At 41.8% G+C, this 23,018-nt stretch overlaps 3 protein-coding genes across 4 annotated transcripts; 2 read left to right on the forward strand and 1 right to left on the reverse strand.

Moving 5' to 3' along the window:
• The first annotated feature begins 1,996 nt into the window (after window positions 1-1,996).
• LOC136429314 (uncharacterized) lies at window positions 1,997-7,816 on the forward strand. Its single transcript, XM_066419172.1, has 3 exons — window positions 1,997-2,310; window positions 5,169-5,337; window positions 7,581-7,816. The coding sequence occupies exons 2-3, from the start codon at window positions 5,179-5,181 to the stop codon at window positions 7,692-7,694; spliced, it is 273 nt and encodes a 90-aa protein (XP_066275269.1). The 5' UTR covers window positions 1,997-2,310; window positions 5,169-5,178; the 3' UTR covers window positions 7,695-7,816.
• Window positions 7,817-10,936: 3,120 nt separating this feature from the next.
• LOC136431003 (terepressin/terephysin-like) lies at window positions 10,937-15,627 on the forward strand. The gene is made up of 3 exons (XM_066422182.1): window positions 10,937-11,231; window positions 13,716-13,932; window positions 14,392-15,627. The coding sequence occupies exons 1-3, from the start codon at window positions 11,082-11,084 to the stop codon at window positions 14,526-14,528; spliced, it is 504 nt and encodes a 167-aa protein (XP_066278279.1). The 5' UTR covers window positions 10,937-11,081; the 3' UTR covers window positions 14,529-15,627.
• A 413-nt stretch (window positions 15,628-16,040) lies between these two features.
• Window positions 16,041-21,638, reverse strand: LOC136431001 (alpha-N-acetylneuraminide alpha-2,8-sialyltransferase-like). Of its 2 annotated transcripts, none has more exons than XM_066422178.1 (9): window positions 21,381-21,638; window positions 20,762-20,955; window positions 19,970-20,155; window positions 19,681-19,825; window positions 19,355-19,467; window positions 18,739-18,831; window positions 18,285-18,462; window positions 17,704-17,788; window positions 16,041-16,641 (listed from the first exon to the last, which is right to left on the reverse strand). In XM_066422178.1, the coding sequence occupies exons 2-9, from the start codon at window positions 20,932-20,934 to the stop codon at window positions 16,355-16,357; spliced, it is 1,260 nt and encodes a 419-aa protein (XP_066278275.1). In that variant the 5' UTR covers window positions 20,935-20,955; window positions 21,381-21,638; the 3' UTR covers window positions 16,041-16,354. The 2 variants fall into 2 exon arrangements, with proteins under 2 accessions (XP_066278275.1, XP_066278276.1); XM_066422179.1 differs by having other exon boundaries at window positions 20,762-20,977.
• Between the last annotated feature and the right edge of the window lie 1,380 nt (window positions 21,639-23,018).

Consider the following 23,018-nt stretch of genomic DNA (forward strand, 5'->3'; position numbering starts at 1 on the left):
TTTTCAGTGTGACGTGTGCAAAAACGCACGGATATGACTACAACAAAGCCGAAGTGTGGTGAAATATGGGCCGTCGATTGGCCTTTATAAGATCCCTTTGGCTATACTTAGAACCTGAGAAAAACACCCACCATATCAAAAATACGAGCAAGCTTAGATACAAAGTACAAGTACAAAGACCTGGTGGTCATTGCAGCCTACCTACTGACTGTCGTCCGTGGTCGAGGATTTTTTGGCGTACAAAATCGCCCACACGTATGGATAAAACACCAGGAACCGTTGCCGCAGGTCTTCTTTGTGTTAAAGCTTCCTTGCCCCCTAATCAAGCCGCCTTTGCGTTCAGAGACCATTGAAACAAATCCAGCTGTCCGATAGAAAGGTCGTTTTTTTGTGGATAGATGAATATATGTCCCACCGAGCTAATGATACTCAGATAAAGGCACCATTATTTCCTATTGATGTTCCAATACACATTAAAGCGGAAGCCAGCCCGTGTGTTTCTGGTCGCTGGTTTCCTCTCCAGGACTCGTGATTTTTTTGACATCATCTTGTATACCTGAGCGAAGTACCGAATAAACGCAGGGTGTGGTGTCAGTTTGTGAGATAGACCGAAACGACAAAAATCTATTCTTGTCACAGATAAATCTTTATAGTTATACACAATTTTATGAATATATAGATGTGTGCAATATATAGATATCATACGCTGAATCTTATAGATACATTTTGCAGTGACAGTATAGATGCAATCGACAAAGACTGGATGTTGTGTAACACGCAGACATCTGCGTAACGGGTTAAAGCTAACTGGCGTTTCGTTACAGAAATCGGCCCCAATATTCCTCAATTTCTGAAGTGGGACTTCATAAAGGAAGAAAGTAAATCCACATAAGGCCACAGCAAGTAATTTCTATGGATGACATCAGCGCGCTCATTAATTTTCGCCTGATTTCGAAATAAAAAACAAGAAATTTCATTGCCCTCCGACAGTGGTCGACATGCCACAAATGGGCAAATATGTCGTAAACGTTGACAGTCTAAGATGTTTCATTGCATATGAATACCCAGTGTAGTTCCTGCCCATGCTGGTATGACAAGCTGTTTTCTGACTTTGTTCTAGTTAATTGAGCTGTATACACATTTTCAAGAACAGTTTAATGTTGACAATCTAAGGTGTTTCGTTGCATATGAATACCCAGTGTGGTTCCTGCTCATGATGGTATAATAACAAACTGTTTGCTGCATTTGTTCTAGCAAGGACATTATATAAATAATGGGGGGGGTCTAGTTAATTGAGCTGTATACACAAGGCGTTTCATCGCATATGAAAACCCAGTGTAGCTTCAGATGATGGTACAACAAGCTCTTTTCTGCATTTTTTATAGTTAGTCTATTGAGATGTAAACACATCTACAAGGACATGTTTACTGTTGAATCAAGGAGGTTTTATATTATATATGAAACCTCATTGGTTGAATACAGGAATAAAAGACCTGTTGGTCATGATATCATATTTCGTCGCCTCAATTCTTGTTTAACAAGATTTATGATCTCAAAATTTGAAAATATAGGAATCTTCTTTTTTTTTGCCCGCCTTGTTTTTTTTTTTCCCTATCTCATTAATTTTGGAGTCTGCGGAGGATGTCATCCATAAAATATACTTGCTGTGGCCTAAGCACAAGAAAATGGAATAGCTTTCTTCGGAATAAATCTGATAATGAAACCCGCCTCCGCGTCTCCTTCGAGAGATATTCCCTGATTTACCTCCTTTGCTTCGCGTATCTATGTCGCCGTTACTTTAGAAGTTTTGCGCCTTTAAAAAAAAACTTGTGCCTATCCCGTGATCTATCAGCACCACGATGTCAGCAGCTCTGGGCTGATGTCATCCCTACTTAAGATCTCCGCATTAGGGTAAAGTACCCCCTCCATCACCCTGATGGCATCATTCTAGCCACTCTCTTATTCCTATCGGACCAAAGAAGAACCAGCTGCCAACTTCATTTCCTGCCGCGTCACTCATGCCCTTTTGCGGCTCTCAGCGGCGGCATCCACACAAAAGTGTCTCTGACGTCGAAGGTTGATTGACGTCCCAACTTCAGATACAGTATTTAAGTCCTTATCCCGTACCTCACTACAGGAGATTTGTCCAAGGAGGCAGTGGCTTAGGACTTTACTAGCGACGGGACTTTCAAGTTTTCTCTTGAACAGTTGTCATTTCCGAGAAGCGACCAGGCAACGCTTGTTCAAGAGGAAATCTCGCCCATAAACGTCGTTGGAAGAGTGACTCTTCGGACCACAAACGAAATTCAGGTAAGTGTTGGCGTTTCCTGTCTTTTAAGCTCCAAATTATTGCACGTTCTACCAATTAAATTGTTAAAATGTGTCGCGGCCGATGGAAGAAATAGAACCTACTTTCAAAGGCGAACCAGAATGACAATATTTGTACTTGTTACATTAAGGAGTTGTCTGAAAATGTTTGTAACATTCACCGTAACGTTTTACAGGAGTTGGCCTCTGTATCAGCGAAGGGCGGATTATTTTCAAATACTCGGGGCAGTCCTGTGTGGTGAAAAGTTATTTTTGCCATTGATTTACAGTCATTTTGTATCAAGTTTAGTGACGGCTCAGTCAGAAATTTCAGATAAAAGTTAGATGTAAGATTGGCTAATACAGTTTTTTTTTATTGAGGACAGCTCGCGATTCTCTTCACATGGGAAATACAGAGCACACCTGTCTGATAACTGCCCGTCCTTTCTCATACTTGGCAAACGAGATTTCATCACAAAAATCAGTGGATTCGTTTTTCTTTTTTGTAATTGTTGCGAATAACCGGTAAACCGTATTTAGGGGTAACGCACCAGTTTTGTACAGTGGGTACAAGCTGCGGACGATCGAAACGTAAGGTTTGATCCATCCACATCGGGAAGGACCTCTTCTCTTTTCAATATGGGATATTTAACGTGCTCGAGGTGGGACTGTCGTCAACCTCGGCACCGCCAGCTTTGCGTCCTATCAAAGAGAACGTTCCTTATTCTAGAGAAACATTTTAAAACCGGCGCCCAGTCGGGGAGTTACCGGGAACAAAGGTAGGATATAAAAGACATCAAAACACACAAAACGTAAAAAAATATCAAGCATGAGCATGACTTGTGTATATTCATTGATATATATATATACTTTTAGTTTTCATTTTCCTAAACAGCTCGGCCGGGCCCCAGTTTGGGAATCTGACCGTAGCATAACCCAGGCGAAGTATTCTTTTTCACCTTTGAGTGAGGAAATAAGTGTAAAACACTAAATTGGCAGAACATTTGGGGCTAGGGATTCGAACCAAGAACCTTTAGATTCCCACAACCCTAATCACAGATCAAATGTGCGTAATGAGACTCATCAAGCAAGTGGTGGTTATGTGTCAACCACACCGAGACTCCCTTACCTAGATTACCTGTTGAGCCGGTGATTTATTATTGCTGTCATCTGTTCACACTTGTGCGTATATTCAAGCCCGCATGAGTTTTCCGAATTGACATTTTTTGGTTTATGGAAAGTTTGCGGCCGACTATTTTCGGTTCGATAACCAGGCTGCACAACGGCGGGTAAAGTAGAAAACAACTTCTCTGCAAACTTCGCGTGTGTGCGTGTGTGTGTGTGTGTGTGTGTGTGTGTGTGTGTATGGATGGATGGATGGGTGCATGCATGTATGGATGGACAGGGATTGCATCAAGATATTTTCTATATACATACTATTCAGTAATGATTTACTATGCTATGAAACTGTAAAAGAAATCCAAGCGATGTCATACTCGAGCACTGGTCCGCTCAACAAAGTTATCAGCACCACGGACATGCACTGTTGCTGTGCCCAAGGATAGCTTAGCCGCAATATTACCACTCACGCGCCATAAGTCTTATCTTTGTAAATTGAGCCTAGATAATCCGGTGACATATTAGGTATTACTGGCGACAGTGCCGCCACTAAAGCTGCTCTCGGTGTCCAGAATCACTAATCCTGACGGATGGCAGGATAACTCTGGTAGCAGCTCGTGTTGCGGGTCGCTTTGAAGAAAAAAAGATGTGCTTAGCTAGAGGTAGGTCAGGCTTAATGGAACCTAACGCCCGGTTTTCAACATAATGAGAAGTACGAAAAGGGTCATTCTAATCTCAGAGAAAGGGAAATTTGTTCAAATTTGCATGTACAAAATTATGCGGAAAGGGCTTACTTGCTAGTCGAGAAAGGGACAGAAAAAATCTTTAACTGACTGTATCATAGTCATCAAATTAGAAAAGGTGTTATAAAGACCATAGTCCTTATCCAAAACAGCTTAAATAATGCGCAGAGGTACATATAACAGATTTGAATATAAGGCCGTTGTACGAGAAGAAGCTATCATCATGTGTCGCCCAAGGCTGCTTATAGTAGTGCACCGAAGCATAAACATGTACGGGAATTCTCAATGTAACGTTAACATTAAAGGTGAAAAAGTGAAAATTTCAGCTGCTTTACGCACAGGTAATCAATGATGATGTCAATCAGCCGACAGCCTATCACATCAGAGCACCCGGCAGATGTTATAACATGGAGTGTGATCTCCCGATGACGTATGGAATTATTCACCAATGAGCAAAGAGAAACGCTTCACTCCGACACGAAGCGAAGTGCAGCGGTCATGTTTGGAAACTGCCCGGTAGCATGTCTCAGCAAAGACTGTTCCACCAAAAGCGCCAAAGGACAGACACCACTGCGCGCATGGGAATAGATAACTACCGCCCGTTTTTACGTACATGTTCTAAAATTTTCAAACACCGTTATCCGTCGTTGCATTGTAACATACTCTAGAAAAACTCAGCATTGCGATGTTTTCCATATCGCCTCCTCCCTCCATACAACCGGAAAGCTCACTAAACCCGGGAAATATTAATCAATACAACAGCGGCAACTGGAATAACCTTTTACTTACACTGTTTTTCTAGCAGCCATTGAGATAAACAAGTTCCTTTCTGTACAGTGTTAACTTAAGGTAACGTATGACGGATTATTTCAGGAAAATAAAGAACGGTGCTGGTTGACAACTCTGAAGTCTAGGTCCTATTCTAGTATTTGCAGAAAGACGTGAAAATTGTGCATTTAATGATCAAACCATTTTATTGCATCGTTCTTTCATTCTTAGAATCCTAAAGATGGCTGTGAGACTACCCGCACTTCTTGTCGTCCTGCTGTTGGCACAAATCCTGTGTGCCCGAGCCTTCACCTACACACACACGTGGGGCCGCAAGCGCGCAGACTCCTCAGAGCTGCTCACACCGGAAGCTGCAGCAGAAAGTATCTCTGCAGCAGAGGTAAGAGACATCTAGCGACTGCACTTTGAATGGCAAGGCAGAGTCACACGCTTGTAATCCTCATCAAGTGGAAGCTTCGATACTGTCAGTACAGTGCACGAGCGCCTCTCTGCAATTTTAAGCTGAATTACAATGTTATTACTATATTAGGGTGTTATTGGCTGTGGAGCAGCAATTAGCGAAGAAATGAATGTGGAAAATTGCTACAAAACCAAATAGTGTAATACTTGTGAGATTTGGAGCTTAAAAGTTGCGAACGCATGCAGTGACACACAGACACACAATACAACCGACGACAATACAACCGGATCTTTATGTTACTACAACTAATGTAGCACGTAATGCACATATAGTAATGAATCTGTTTTTTGTGGGGAATACCTACACAACAAATGTTCACATTCCCTGCCATAGTTTCTGTAAATTTGTCAGCAGTTTGAAAATGCCCTTGACTTCACGCTGGCAGGAACGTGTACCAAAAGCGATTGGGAAGTGTTGTAGTTGAGTAGTTCATCCCATAGTTGATACCGTTCACACCACCGAGCGACCAATTGCCTGGCCGGTCAATAAAACGTAGTGCCGTCCCTCCCTTTTAGCACTCCGGGGCTCTTGACACGCCATTTCTCTTTAAACCAAGGCCGCATCTGTACACATCCGTGTGAACAAGGCCACTTCTGCGCCGTAACTAATGGGCTAATGCCGTTAGAAATAGCATGGCTGCGTGCCTGCCGTACATAACATGTGAAGAGTTTGAGAAAACCAATTACGAAGACATGAAATACGTCCATGAAGGTTATACATTCAGGTAATAAGATACGCCAAAAATAGTTACTCAGCAACTGGATAAAATCTTGAAACAGTCAGACGTTTCAGACAGCATCCGCTATCTTTTGTCAGTGACTGAGGTTACAACCTTGTCTTGACTTGGTATTGTATTGGACGATCTTAAATTTTGTTCACTTCATTAACATATCAATTCAGAGTTTTGGTATAAAACCTGGTTCTGCCAGTTCACTGACGAAAGATAGCGGATGCTGTCTGAAACGTCTGATTGTTTCAAAATTTTATCCAGTTGCTTGAGTAACTATTTTGGGCGTACGGACAGGAAATGTTTTGCAGCATTAGATAATGTCCTTCAGTGGGATGTGCGCATGTAGAATGCACTTTCTTCCTACACGGATATATGTAGGGTTCTTGTAGCCACCCCCTCATGAACTTGTGAAAGTACGAAACCTGTAAAACAGTAATACGTATCTATGTGAATCCCAGCTTACTAAAAATAATGGATTTGGCCAAAAGTTACATGGATTCTGAAAAGTCCAGACAATGAGTTTCTCCAGGCTTCAAGCTTATATGAGTTTTCGCACGGCATGATTTTGGTAAAAATACGCTTTGAATCGTCTTGTTACGTTCACATCAGACACATGAATATACTTTAGACACATATCTTTTGTGCAGCGAAATTTGCAGATTTCGTTTGTGCGGTGCTCATCTTTTGGATTCGTCTCCAGAGATGAACGAAAATCCGTTTAATATCCAGATATACACATGGTATTGTAACGTCACCTTAACATGGCTGAAGGTATAATTGGGTTTTCAAGAAGAGCGACTGTTGATATGGCAACAAATGGAGCCATAGAATTATCTAAAGATGATTATTATTACGACACATGTGGGCGTATGAAATTGTTGGGAAACTCCGTGTTTCTTTTTATCTCAATGTCAGTTAGGTTCGTAACGTCAAAATTAGTGTCACTCAATCGTGTCATCTACAGAAAGACCTAGTCCTTTTCATGTGTTATGCGGAGGCGTTTCTTTGTATTCCACGTACGAGGCACATTCTCATTTCAAGCTACAACCAATATGTTGAAGTTCGAGCACTAACAACAGGCTTCCCGGCAAGCAATGGCCTCATGAAGGATAATAGTACATCGAGAATATACCTACCTTTCATTATAATAGCTCCATCAGAAATTACACACGAAATGGTCCTGTTGCAATGTAGTACATAGAATGTCTTTGACTTCGTTTGTCATTTTCTTAACACGTTTTGTTCATTCATCAAACACTTCATGCTAAGGATTTACACAAAACTGGAAAATATACTATTTCCTACAGGTAAACAGCTTATATCGTGGAGTTGCATCTTTCTAAGGGAAATAAATGGTTGGTTATTTTGTTGTGTAGCATGGCCTTCTTCCACTGAGAGCTGCAGCAATCTCTAACGACCATTTTGCCCACAGGTTTACGGCGGAAGTGAAGGGTCAGAGGTCACCAAAGAAGACTTCAAGATGGCGGTTCGTACTTTGTTTCGGATCCTGGGGGACTACCTCCAGAAAAGGACGAACCAGAACTAACCTGTCGTCAAGCACCAGACCTGATGTAAAGAAACAGAGCAGAGGATGGAACTAGAAAATGATGTTGTTAATAACACAGTATAGGGTTTTCATTTTCCTGTTAAAAAAAGTGCGTATTGAGAGGATAATTACAACAAGACACTACGTTGACATAGTGTTCAAAACTGCTCTGTGCTCCCAAATGGGGGTGTAAATTTGTAGCACCGCACAGCCTCCTTTGACGTTTTCCGACATTTTATACACCCCGACCAATCAAACCTAGTGAATCGCATTGAAACTAAGATTCGTATCAGCCATTTCCCGACAAATCCCTTTCTAACTTGCGTTAACGACTACATCTGACAAAACAGACTCGCCAGTGAGATGGTGGAGGGTGTCAGCTTTTCAAAGATGTTTTCAGATTGACAATTTTAGCACTTTGGAAGTGATTGAAAGTGACCGCGATTTAACGTTTAGAGAAAAGTTGTAGAAACTATTTTTTCTAAACGTTAAATCGCGGTCACTTTCAATCACTTCCAAAGTGCCAAAATTGTAAATCTGATGAAACATCTTTGGAAAGCTGACACCCTCCACCATCTCACTGGCGAGTTTGTTTTGTCAGATGTAGTCGTTAACGCAAGTTAGAAAGGGATTTGTCGGGAAATGGCTAATACGAATCTGAGTTTCAATGCGATTCACGTGGTTTGATTGGCCGGGTGTTTATAGCGACTGTTGAAATGATTTGAATGAAGTGAACATACGTATTACAATTGTGTTTCTCTGTGTTGAAAGAAGTCAAAACTTCTGTGTACATGTAATACACAACTGTTTCTCATGATCGCGCCTCTATCTGAATAGTTTGTAAGTACTCCGTGTACTAAACAAACGACTGTTAACAGCTGAATCTATGTGTCAGAAAAGGAGAATATTGGGAATTAGAACCAGGTGCACCGACTGGGTAAAGTACCCCGGCAGTCATGGACATGCCATGGAAACTTGATGTTACATTAGGTGAATAAAACACAGTGGATTGTTCGCTGTTGTCATTCCCGTCTTTATTTAAGATAGGAGAAGGATAATATTTCAAAGATTTCAAAGATCCTTACTGCCGGAATACTGGCATCTTCCAATCGACTGGAGATTATTAATATCCGGCACTTAACCTACTCAAGGAGGTTAAATAAATATTTAACCTCCTTGACCTACTTTAAAACATCACAGTATTGTGCGCTAATGACTTATGGAAGCGCCTTACCCAGATATTTGGTACTTTAGAGGTGAGGTTACGCACGCTGTATGATACCAGAGACGGCAAGCAAGATTGAAGAGTCATTGAGGAAAGGACAACAGTAGACTAGTGATCGTCACAAAAAAGTCAAGTAGATGCCATCTATTGTCAGTACGCGAAACGCAGATCATCAACAACAGCCAGCTTAAATTTTATAGCACAAAATTCGTCACCAACGGGAGTGGAGGTGTGCCTCCTTCCTGCCTCCGGTGATAAGTAGTGAAGACCATCGTCGAACCGGAGATAATTTTTGGTGTTTTAAAGGGTGCGATCCCTGATTGACAGATTTGCAACCCCATACCATGGTGTCGTGTCCAACATTGGAGAAACTCAATGATCCAAATTATTGCTTTCTGAAGTTTAAAACTCCGTGGGGGATCACCGACGAAATAAAAGTATGATATATTTGCCCCTAAAATGAATCTGTGGCGCCAGTAAGCTTTGATGACGTCAACTTGGTTATACGTTAGCATCCGTATATTAAAGACTGCTTCTAAAACTATGGTGTGAAGGAAATCTGTATTCAAAGTCATATTTGAAAAGGTGAACATATGAACCAACACAGTAACAGTCACGGCCGAATTGGTTTCTGATGGGAGCATGTCACGACGTGGGGGTGTGCAGTACATGGGCACAACTGTATATTGGGAAATTACACCAGGCGAGCACAACGGCAACCAGAAAGCATCAACCCTTAGCTTTGCGTATCAAGGGAAGGTGGAAAGATACAGATGATTATAAAAAGAAAAAGAAAGAAAGACAGAACAAAGAATTCCAATAAAACGAGAAACGAGAAAAAAACATGGAAAAGGCCAACCTATGGTAGATCGAAAAGAGGAATATAGATAGATAGATAGATAGATAGATAGATAGATAGATAGATAAATAGATAGATAGATAGATAGATAGATAGATAGATAGATAAATAAATAGATAGATAGATAACTAGAAAGATAGATAGACAAATATAGATAGATAAATAGATAGATAGATAGATAGATAGGTGGATGGATTGGTAGGTAAAAAGATGGATGGATAGATGGATTGGTAGCTGAGTGGATAGGTAGATAGATAGATAGATAGATAGATAGATAGATAGATAGATAGATAGATAAATAGATAGATGGATAGATTAATAGAAAGATAGATAGATAGATAAGTACATGTATAGATAGATAAATAGATAGATAGATAGATAGGTAGATGGATTGGTAGATAAATAGATGGATGGATGGATAGATGGATTAATAGCTGAGTGGATAGGTAGATAGATATATAGATATATAGATAGACAGATAGACAGACAGATAGATAGATAGATAGATAGATTGTGATAACAGCAGGAAATGCGAAGAGACACAAATGTGTAAGTCCGTCATTGAGAATGGTCACTTATATAAACTACAGGTAGATGTCAACCTTGCTGACGTGTTACTCATCCGTTGCAACGTCACTAGTGCTTTCTGCAGTTCAAGTACCGTCACTGGCGCCAGCTAAGCAGGAATGATTTTGCCCGTCGATTGAGTTGCCCCTTATCCCTGACTTTCCTTGTGTTTCTGTCTGCTTTATCAAAGATACCTTTCCCAGACATGAAAGCTGTGATGTTGCTTTGCATGTCTCTCCATTCCTAGTCATGGTGTTATAAAACCTTATACACGGTTTCTATTTTGGAATTATGTTTTCCCTCAAAATAACAATGAAAAAGCTAGTTCACGCATCTTTTTCAGACAAATCTGCCATTTCACATTACATTCGGCGGAATTTATTTTCTTCCTAGAAAACCAACAAACAGATTGATTTAGCAACAGGACGAATCAAACTTATTTCATCTGTTGCATTTCGGTAGAGGCGGACGCGGTCTTCACGAATCCGAAACATCAACTACTTGTCTGCGATGACGCACGCGCACTTCCGTGCCCTCTCGACAGTTTTGAAACCCCCGGTCGCTGACTCCACGTGCGCAGGTGCGTAGGTTGCTCGATATGAGGTTGTAGTGGTCGACCTGGACTCATTCTTTTCCTTCCGTCATTGTCCATCTCGTCTGACGTCTTCACCGACACAACCTCTACATAAGGCGCGCCGACTCCTCTCACTTACCTTAGCAGAGCAACACCAGCAGAATGTGTCGGTTTGGGAAGGTGCTGTCCGTGGTGCTGATACTGGTGGTGGCGGCGGCCACCATAGGACGTTCCGCCGGCTGCTACATCAGCAACTGCCCTCGGGGCGGGAAGAGAGCCGTAGAGAACAGGGCCGGGCCTGCAGCAAGAGAGGTGCGCTCGTTTCATTTGTTTGGTGTTTGCACGTTTGGATTGATTTGTCGACGGGTTAATCAATGGGGGTGAAAACTCCAGGCTATCTACATGGGGAGTAATAGTCACAGTTTACCTTTAGAAAGATGGAATGAATGAAGGAACGAATGAAGGAATGAATGAATGAAATCATGGCTCTGCTACTGACCCATTCTTTACGCTAAGTCATCCTGGTAGTTGTCGGACGGCTCACGGCGCGTTCTGTGTTCGCTGTGTTGAAGACAGTTTGTAACGGGAGCAATGGCTTCATGGGCGCGCGGGTATTACCGAGAGAAAAAAGGATACAACACGGAATACGTCGAAAAGACATAGAGAACATAGGGAAGACGAAAGAAAGAAGAAACTTTGGCTGGTGTGCGGCTCTGGTCCACTGGTGGCGCGGGCATCTATAGCATAACGTGTCCGTCCCACTTCTGAAGGTGTATCTGGCCGTCCGCACACTCCTGTGATAGAGAGTGAATTTTGTGTCTATGAATTTAGCTAAAGCGGAGCTCAGTGCCTTGTACTGTGCTAATAGTTTAACGTCTAAACGCGAACGCAGAAATCAACACAGTTCCAATGATGAATCAAATATCGCAGGTTTGACGGGCAGGCGTTTTCATTAGATCATAAAGTCATACAAGAAGATACTACTTTTGAGAAAGTTGGATGTTCTGTATATTCAGCCTCTTACAATGGCTGACGTGTAAGGGTATGTGCTTGTGGTCACTTAGACTTATCAGAAAACATTAGAAAACCTTTTTGCTCCTTTGTAATGTTGTAGAAAAATGGATCTTTAGTTGCTGATTGCCTCTAAACAGCATGTACTTTTTTACTTTTTGAAAACATGTAAAATCGTCATGTCAAAAAGTGCGTTCAGCGCAATTGTTGGTTGCATCTGAAAGTATTTTATGAATAGACGTTTTCTATCATCATATTTTTTGCAGCAAACGTTCATCTACTAAACGAAGGATAGCTTCTGCAAACCTACAATACAATTCTTAGCAGATTCGAAATTTTTGTTTACGTCGTCCAGACAGCAATCGTAGATTGCATTTTCTAAATGAATTAAACATACTCTATGCATGAACAGACACCCGAGCTTCCGTGGTTTTTAATAACACGATCATCACCCATGCATGCGACAGGCCTGTTTCTATGACATCACCGATGATTACAGAACCGCCGTGCCCGTTCCCTTCAGACGTGTGAGACATTTCCCTCTGACAGCAGGAGAAGTGATTGAGAACTGGAACTGGTCAGGTGTGCAATGACGAGACACCTGCGTTCAACTCAGCTGTCCATCACATGTCAGGAATCAAATTTCGTATTGTGATTCAAACTTTCAAACTACGTCTTTGTCTGAAAATCAATGATGATGACAATTATGGAAGAAATGAGACTATAGAAGCAAAATGACGAGAGGTTAAGAAGGACAGTGTTCATGTTCTTGATAAAATAAAGGTCACCAGCTTGAAGCGGGTCGTGTTCATATGAATGCATATGGTAATTAACATTAATAGCTCTTCAATAATGAGCCAATTATGGTTCGGCATGAGGGAAGAAGCCTACACCGTACATAAGCAAGCGGTGGTTACCGGCACCCCATCCTTATTACGTGGAAGTAAAAATGTCATCAGCGTTTCACTGAAACATGAATCGCTTTGATAACTGAGCTACATCGTGTTTACAAGAAAAATCGACGCCTTTGTCAACTGCTACAACTTTGACCATTGTTGCATTGTATCAATACGTTAACTTCTACAAGCCCCTAGGCGACACGTTCGTCAAAAAGATCCGATGATAAGAAGAATAAAAGACCATTCGGCTGTAACTGCTAATTACGTCACTGGCATTACTTTACGAAAAGTACAGACGCTTCGGCGCAGTACTTTAATATCTGAAAATATCAAACGTCGCCTCTTTGAGACCTGTTCTTATGTGAATGACGGCTGAATACCCTGGAGTGGAGGGTAGATTCCGTTTATATAAGCTGTGTATAAAACGCTGCACGAAAGACAAGAAAGGTCGCGGGGTGAGCTAACACAAGCCGATCCATTATTGTTCTTCGCCGTTACATCTGACAGGATGATGACTGTTCGGACTCTTGAGGGTTTTAACACCTTGGCAGTGGAAACGTACTCTAACAGCCTCCTACGTACAAATCAATGTTCACTTCACATGCAGCCTGGGCAGGAGCGACAGCCTTATTTCTTGTCACCTATATTCTTCAGTTGAATGTTGTTTTTTTCACCCGTGAGCTGAAAAGATAATGGTGAAATGAGTTGATCATGGAAGAAACCTTGTTAACACTGAAGTGATTCTTTATCCAATCTAAATCACCTTTCATTGTAACCCATCTATTAGGCTCCTGTTCCCGGGCATTAAAAGCAGCATTGTTCGAAATTTGTGGCTCACACACTCATGTCAGTGTTGTTCTCTCTCCCCTCTCTGCGGTAATCATAGTGCCCTCGCTGCGGACCGTCGCTGTCGGGCCGGTGCATCGGGCCCACCACGTGCTGCAGCCCGCAGGCCGGCTGTACCCGCAGCCTGAGCGTGGCCCTGGAGTGCTCCATGGAGAACCTGGTGCCAGTGCCCTGCCGACTGAGCGGCCCCTCCTGTACCCTGCCCGGCCAACAGACGGGCACCTGTGTGGGGGAGGGGATGTGCTGCATGGATGGAGGTAGTCCATCAACCTCATGTTTACAACTGCAGATATAACGGGTTTTCGTGTGCTTTTTTCAATTTTTGATGTATGTGCATGTTTCAACAGACGCTGTGATATTTAAGACAATTAGTTCCTTGATAAAAATCTAGTTCAGATAACCTGAATAGAGATACACCTGGTGTCTTTAAGGCCAACTATATATTAAACACTGGAGAAAATACAGCGGAGTGGATAACAGAGCATGGTCCTTCATGTAGCTTGTTTATGGTGCAGTTATGATTTCATTTCTCAAGGAAATATGTCTTACAAAAGTACAGTTGACGTTGCCCCGATCCATCCCGTGGATGGCCGTTCTTTTTATCACCAGTCTAAGAAACACATTGTTTAACATTCCCTTGATGTATCCGTCACAATAAAACCAGTTTTGTGATGTACATATACAGAAGTCGTATTTTCCTCTCTTTTTCTCCCCAGAAAAATGCAGCCTGTCTCCACAATGCTCCGCGAGGAACGCTGAAGACGAGGAAGCAAGAAGGCAAGACCGGCGGTCCGCCCCGCCCCACTGGCTTCTATCCGGGAACACCCCTCCGGACGTCCCGAAGTGGTGGTGACGGACCGCTGGCGACCGCCTTGCGTGGGTCTATATCTACATGAAACGGTTCTCTCACTAGACTGTGCCAACTTGCGCTAGAAAATTGCACCAACTTTGCGAATTTGTGCCAATTTTCCCGTGCGGTCACACTGACGTGCCGGCATTTGCACATGAAGCCCAGATGAGCCAAACAAAATGCCCGCGCCCGGAATGCCACATTCTAAATTTCCATACAGGATAACTTTATTGGAAATCGCAGCGTTCCACTGAATTAAAAAACAATGTACATTGATAACAAATTCATCGAAAATACATTTGCAGTTATAAAAGATGTCCACCGCTTTGCGCCATTTTGCCATTGAACTTTGTTTTTAATTCGCAATTTCAGGCGCCAAATTGCGCCGATTGGCGAATTCATAGCGCAATTTGGCGCAGTCTAGTGGGATACCAACTTAAGAAGCGAGGGGTTATTCCATTCGGAGGGGTGAAACTGAAAAGGCTCAATCTATCAGATCAATTGTTATGGTAAATATGAAACAAGGGGAAAGATGGCGACTGAAAGATTGTACTTGGTGGAACAAAACAATAGAAATGAGAGTAGTCTATCTATGTCAAATAGGAAAGGTGGAACGGGTCTACGCAATAGTGAAGGCGGATGGAAATATGAATTTTCAGGGCACCCCTTCTAGATATTCGTGAATGGAATAATCCTTCCGTTCAAGTCACATAAGAAAGGGTTAACTATCGTAGTTTTTCGTGGAACAATAAACCCAGATTTTCAAATCGCACAAGGAAGGTTTTAGCGGAACCTCACTGAATGTATACCTGTGGTACAGGTGGCGGATTTTGCTATAAACTGCTTTTTATTGGCTGAAGCCTTTCTTTAGTTTTAGCCTTCTTTACATTTCCAGAAAAGCAATAGAGCAACCTTTAACGGTTCGGTGGTCAGAAGAAATCGTCCACGTCGCAACAGTCTGAAAGACGACTGGTTTGTCCGGTCAGTACAGCGTGTATTGTAATATTGACTCTGTACAGGATCAGTTGATAACGGAATACTCCGAAGTTATGATGCTTCCGGAAGACTGCTTTCTAGACTAAATAAAGGACATTGAAGAGAGAAAAAATTCGTGTCTTTTTCTATGTTGCAATTTTAATGGGTAACAGAACATAGGTAACGAATTAAAGAGCCTCTATTCTGAGACGCCTGGCGGACGTAACTTGGCAGGCCACACAGGATAAAGGCATCATAGTGTAAGGAGATTGACGGGTACGGATCGTGACTTTCGGCAAGACATTCTGCCACATATCGAGACAGCGTAGAAGGTTGAAGTCGTCTGGGATTCGTGACTTAAGCTTGTTTTCAGCCGACACGTACTACAGACGATCATGCGATATGTCTTGGGGCCTGCAAACTCTAAAGTCATAATCTCACATGATATAATATGATAAGATATGATATGATGTCTCGACTTGAGTGACTTGCAACAGATGAGCAACAGACAAGACCCTGCTTGGACTTGGACTCACATGGTTTAAGTTAAGACGTGAATTTTATTGCAACCTATAGCTAGGGGCACGGCCATTTCGTCACTAACTTACAGATGATTGCGGTTGTGAGATTTGTACTAGTATGATTGCATGTCAATGTCCTAAGATATCTCCGCTTTCCGATATAGCCCACCGTTAAAGTATGACACAATTCAACGTTAAACTATAATCAGACTTCTAGACATTTTTGTATCAATGGTTTCAAGAATTCTCTCCCTACAATTCAACATATCTGCAAAATTAATCCCCAGCGGTAACTCATAGATAGACAAGCCACAGGTAAATCCATAATTGTAATCATCCATTGATATCATTTTTGGGTTTAGCCTTCTTCTTTTTCATCGATGGCTTAACACAGGGTTTGGTGACTAGTTTAATGATCCCCTGTGAGTAAAGCTCCGCTAGTTTGAAGAACTCCTGGTCCATGCGGTGCCAGGGGTTCGTCCTACCGGCGTCCGCCACGGTGGCCTGTGCCGGGGCGTGGTACCGCAGGCGCCGCCCGACCCGGTCTTTGTTGAACGGCCAGAATCCGTAAACTATGACCTCATCACAGAAGGACAGGGCTGCACTGATCACGTAGAATCCTATATAATGAGAAGTGAGAGTTGTGTATTGTCAGGTCTACTACGGGAGACACGATTTTACAAGACTTATAAGCTCAAAAACTACTTTACCGCGTATAAACGGATTTCATGTATTCGGAAACTCTGACATGTACATGTAGGCTGATGGACACGACACAAATTGAACTCACAAATAACAGTTACATGGTAAAACGACAACTACGTCTTTGTTGAAAAGTAAAAGGGCAATTATTCCATCACACGTCCACACTTCGCGCCAAACCCCATCCGCTACAAGCAAACAATTGCTTTACATCACGTCTGTCAGGCATGCTCCATTATTCAATACCAGGAGAAGGACTCAGCTGTGCGAGGTTCAGTCGACATAATGGGACTCCAGCCTGTACTGAACACGTCACTACGCCCACGTGCGTTTAACCGTGTCAATCATGTTTAGTTGTTGATATGGGAATTCTATAGAGGAAAGAATACAACGAGCGCACCGCTGAAAAAGAATTGCTTGGGACAATGAACCAGCACTGAAGCAGCCCAAGAGAGGTGCATGTTAAAACACTAACTTGTTAATCAAAAACATGTTTGATCTACGTCAATGGCTGCTTTGATAACTTTCTCTTTGCTCTTAAATACAAAATTAATTGATAATAGTCAGAAAATCGTAGTTACTTTTCATCAAGTTTGAGGGGCGCGGGCACAATTAGGATTAATATTGTCTTTAGAGTCGTTATAACTTCTTAAAGATGTCAGTTATGTAACCAAGTTCCTTGATGTAACACACCCCATTTTTCTTTTTAGATTGCACGTCATGGTTCGTCTAAAGAACGGTCCGTTAACCTTGATACCAGAATCTTATTTAAAACAGAAAACACAGAAGTAACACTAATCAGGACACACAGAGCGCGTTCATTAATCAATATTCAAACATAAATTACTCCCAAAGAATGGTATCAGGACGACTGCATGAACTCCTCTGTGGCATTTATAAACTATTGTATAAAACATCAAACACACTACTCATGTTCATAAAGACTCCCTTAAACGCCAAGATATTTATGCGCAACCCACCTGAACTTAAGCTCCTGGTTTGAAGTCCCCTTGATGTCCAAAAGTCATACATGAGATGTCGGTGCCACGGATTGTTAAAAACAACCTAGAACAGAGGAACGAAGTCTGTATGTGAACACTCGTAACCAACAAGTTATAGCTTGGGTGATTTATTACGTTTCAATAAGAATATAATTATTTGATTTTTTGGCACACATTACGTGTACTTTATTTCCTTTTACAGCGGAGCCTCGCCCACGGCCCATACAATATACCTTGGGGTGGCTCTACTACACCGGGCTGAGGATTCCACTTTTGTAGGTGTGGTATCTAAACAGCTATCAGCCAATCAGAGAATCGACTGATTGGCTGACAGCTGGTGAGAGGCCGCACAAAAGTGGAAACCTCAGCCCGGTTTAGCAGAGCCACCCCAAGGTATATTGTATACGCCGTGGGCAAGGCTCTGCATAGAGGAATGCAGTAGAGTAGACCACACAAAGGCCTGGTATAGAAGTTTAAAGAAAACAAGGAGTGAGCGAACTTTTTCAGTTTATATCATTTACAAACTTTCTAGAAACGTTCTATCGACGTGGATGTCTTGCCTTGTTGCTAATTTCCTTTGCTTTGATAACTTCCTGCATCTTGACGACTCTGTGCTGATGCCCCCCGGGGACCATGAAGGGGAAGGCCAGGAGCGTGCTCTCCCCAAACTTCCCGGTGCGGAAGATGCTCTGATACTTCTGTAACCAGTTCCTGCTGAGGTTGTGTATCTTCCTGAAACTGAAAAAGGAATAACGTCTACTCAACAAAGGTCACCAACGTCATGTCAAAAATTTCTCTCCTAAGAAATTCAAAAAAAGTTGGTTTTTTTATAGTGAATTTGATAATACGTACTATACAAGCACAAGTCTAGTAGCAATTGATTCACAAATTTATTCACATCAAAGCCCATAACACAAATATGATGTAAAGAGAGTGACTTGAGCCCAGGGCCCCGTGATGTTTCTTGTCAGTGAGAACCGTTATGAATGGGCATGTTACTGATACTGTCCTTACTTCCTGTCGATGATCGCAGCGTTACAGGCCAACAGGTGCGTCCTGATCCCTATATCCTTAACGTACGGCCGACTCACACGGGGGAAGTTAAACCTGGACAAAATATGGGATTTTAGAAAAGGGCAAAGGAAAAACATTTGTGACGGCTGGCGGTTAGAAAAATTGAGAAGGGAGGAAAATGGGCTCAAGTATGGGCCGATGGTGCCATATTACTAGAGGTACTTATTTGTATACATACTTTACGCATGAAGAAATGAATATGTATTCGCCAGAAATATTTGAAATACGGGGAGCAAAAAATACGAAGCGAATGTACACTAGTCTACGCGCTACAAAAAATACGTTGAAATGTGGGTCTACAGTTCAACACACATGAAGACATGTCACCCTGTCCCTGGTGCTGAAATGGCATCAGGACCACTGTTGAAACTTCGAGCTGCCTGTGACTGTGACAAACTGGTGCAATTTCTCCGGGCATTCTTTTTTCTTAGTCAAATTTTCTGAAACATCTTCTCTCAAAACCATTATTAAGATTTTCGTTCTCTCATTTCCTTGTATTCCTAAAGCTTTTAGTATCAAATACGTATTTTGGAAACACGGAAACTTATCTACTTGCCTTATGACGAAATCCGACTTATCGATTTCTTTTCCACATCCGCCACCCTTCAACATCCCGCTATTTCCGACGATGCTGCACTTCATATGGTACTCTTCGTCAAATGGCACATCCTGTATAGTCAAAATACAGAAAGGAAACGCAAAGTGTTTTTTTTGCATTCTAAATACATTTGGCTGCCCTTGTGCTGCAGTTTACCATTCATTTTGAGAAATATTTAGTTTATACTTTATGTGCATTATTGAGAGGACATGTGCTTTTTTCTAATCGAAATAACCCTTCCCAGTGCCCATGTAATGGAACAGCCCCGGGCCCAGTCCCGTTACCTGTGGTTGGTTTTTCCAGATTTGTTCGGATATGTAGAAGCTTTCGTTAGGCGCCTTGGCGTACTTGATCCAGGAGTTGGGCGGCGTGTTCCGCCTCGTCAGCACCATCAGCTGTCTGGTGTCGGTTTTCTCCTCAAGCTGTCGTCTGAGATGACGACAAAATGAATCGAAAAATTAATGAAAAAAATTGCAATCTAATGTAAGATAGATGTTATTTGGGTATTTGCGTGAACTACAGGTAACACTGAAAATGAACTTGTAAACATTGTCGTCTTTAAGAAATGTGTACCTGAATCTTGCCGCTCGCTTTTTGTTAAACCGCCATGTTTTAGACTCCAGGGTGTTGAAGAAGTTGAGAAGGTCCTCTGGTGTTTCCACAACTGTGTGATTGGTCTGGAATACACTGCCGTTCCGAAAGATGGCGCTTGGACCAACATTTGCGCTGGGAGCTTCAGCTGCTTGGAAACGCTGCGTTCTGTGGTAATCAAAATTTGACATTTTGAAAGCTTTCTTGGACCAAATTTCCCGAACACTTCCCACATCAAAGTGCAATTCTTGACGGTCTTGAAATGTTCTCTAATGGGCGAGATTTTTTCTTTGGGATGGGACTTTTGGAGTACCTTTAAGATTGCTATCCTATTAGATCCCTTACTCTTTGCATATAATGTATTTCGCCCTATACAAGATCTCCCGAAGTATTCCAAGAAAATGTGAAAGAACAAAAATAAAGAATCCATTGTTTGTTATACCATGTTCTATTGGTTTAGTCGATTTGAAACTTTCCTGACCACTTTGATTCCATAATGAATGCAACTTTTCCCCAACGTTTGTTTTTTCGCGCGCTCGCATTAAATTTGCATTGCCAAGAGGATGTCATCCACATCATCGACTCAGTTTGGCCTTACAACGAAAAGTTTGGTCTGCTGTACTTATCTATGTTTCATACATATATTTTTCGGGGAAACCTCCCTAGCCTTACAGTACAGGAAATGTATATAAGGTGGCAGGGCACAGACATTGACGCTGCTATGATAGACCTGATCATGACTGTGTTGTTTTGGGAGGGATTGAGGCTACTCACGAGCTGATGTTCTCTCCTGTCGTCAGAGTGGCCGGCTCCCCGCCCTGCGGCATCGACAGTGTGCGGTAAGACCGGGCCTCATCCTGCCACACCTGCATCACCAGCAGGGGCACGCACACCAAGTACACCGACAACAGCAGGCACTCGTTTCGCCTCAACCGGACAGGCAACATCCCTGAACAACAGTCCGATCCCTGAATAACAACAGTCCGATCCCTGAATAACAACAGCACGATACCTGAATAACAACAGCACGATACCTGAATAACAACAGCACGATCCCTGAATAACAACAGCACGATACCTGAATAACAACAGCACGATCCCTGAATAACAACAGCGCGATCCCTGAACAATAGCACGATTCCTGAACATCAACAGCACGATCCCTGAACAATAGTACGATCCCTGAACAACAACAGCACGATCCCTAAACAACAACAGCACGATCCCTAAACAACAACAGCACGATCCCTGAACAACACCAACATGATAACAGTATCACTGAACGACAACAGACCACAATGATGATACCCCGTCATAACGATAGCAAACATGACAGTGTACGTGCATCACTGATTTTATCGCCCTTTTGGTGGGGACTTTTGTCGTAACTTACCCCGAAACCTGTCCCCGTGTATCTGTTCACCAGCGCCACAGACCGCAGTACAACAATGCCTGAAGCTAGTTTACATGAGGCGCCTTGATTTACATAACAACGGTTTCTTCAGGTGCTTTAAAAGCAGGGCTGCAACGGTGTTAACTTTTACAACTTCATCACATAAGTTGGGTGTTCGAGTCTCTCTAAGGATGGATTTGAAATCACCATTTAGTTCCCATTATGTCATCTGTTGATACAAACTGCCCAGTTTTCCCAACTGCATATAGTTAGTTACGAATGAATGAATGATTCATTGCACAACAATTGCATCAGTGACAATGTATGGCAAATTACAGACAACATAGGTAACACTTAACAATCTAGTTCTATACATGTATAAGAATATACTACTTACTATAATACTATATCTAGTGTGATCTATGGCCATTGCAACATGGAACTAATACAGACTAAGGGTTGTTTTTCTAGGCTAATTGTAATCTAATGAAATTTCTAATTACTATAACGCTACATCAAATGCAATCTACTTTAATTACAACGTGGAGCTATGTCTAAATTACAGACATTGTGTTGCGTGTTTCTAGTCTAATTTGCGACTTTACATTTGTCAATTCTCATTCAGGAATGGTACAGTTTCGTTTTTGCATAGCGTGGTAGATATATTGGCCTAGGTGGATAGATATGGAATCTGGACATGACATAAGTACATTAAATGTATCGCTATCTGTGTAAGGTAGGGTAATATTTGACTTACATGTAATTGATTGCATAAGCACTTGTCTTTCAGCATTATATGTAGGACATGTTATAAGAAAGTGGTACTCGTCTTCAATACTATCTTGGCATGAAGGACAACGTCTCTGGTCTGCCGATATATTGCGATGGCGACCTTTTTCAGTTTCCAGGCAATGTGCACTTATTCTCAGTTTGGTTATGTTGGTTACAAAATTTTTGTTTTGGATAGACAATAGGTAGTTTTCTATACTAAATTGAGTTTTGATGTTAGAGTACACTTTAAGTTTATTATTACTGTTTATTTTTTGTCTCCAATCAGAGAGGAATGTGTCCTTCATGCGTTCCTTGAATAAGTTTCCGAAATATTTGGCATCAACATTAGGATTGAGCCAGATATTTCGGAAACCATGTCTAGATAACATATCTTGGACATGAACAGCCCAATCTTGATCTTCTTCAACGGCTACATCATAAGCTTTTTTCACGATTCTGTCATTAGGCAAGTTGTTAAGTCTGAGCCAATATTTGATAAGGTGGGTTTGGGTGTCAATGTATAAAGGGAACGCGTTAGTTGAACTTCTGGGAACACGGAGTAAAATTTTGTAGTAGTTTAGGAGAACTTGTTCTAATTCAGGAACTTCATACGATATTTTTGGCTGTTCTACCAATATGTTTTGATTTCTTAATATGTGCGAATTTTTAATTATGTCAAGCTTATCATTGTATTTTTTCAGACGGACGAGTATCGGGCGGGTAGAGCAAGGGTCACTTTTCTTTCCAATACGATTTGTTTTGAGAATACTGACCTGCGATCCTAGTATTGGAGATAGGATGTTAGATATCATATTTCGAATATTTTCATTTGGTGATTCTTTTATTCCTTTAACAATAAGATCCCTA

This window comes from Branchiostoma lanceolatum, chromosome 3 (assembly GCF_035083965.1).
Source record: "Branchiostoma lanceolatum isolate klBraLanc5 chromosome 3, klBraLanc5.hap2, whole genome shotgun sequence".
Taxonomy (NCBI): Eukaryota; Metazoa; Chordata; class Leptocardii; order Amphioxiformes; family Branchiostomatidae; genus Branchiostoma; species Branchiostoma lanceolatum.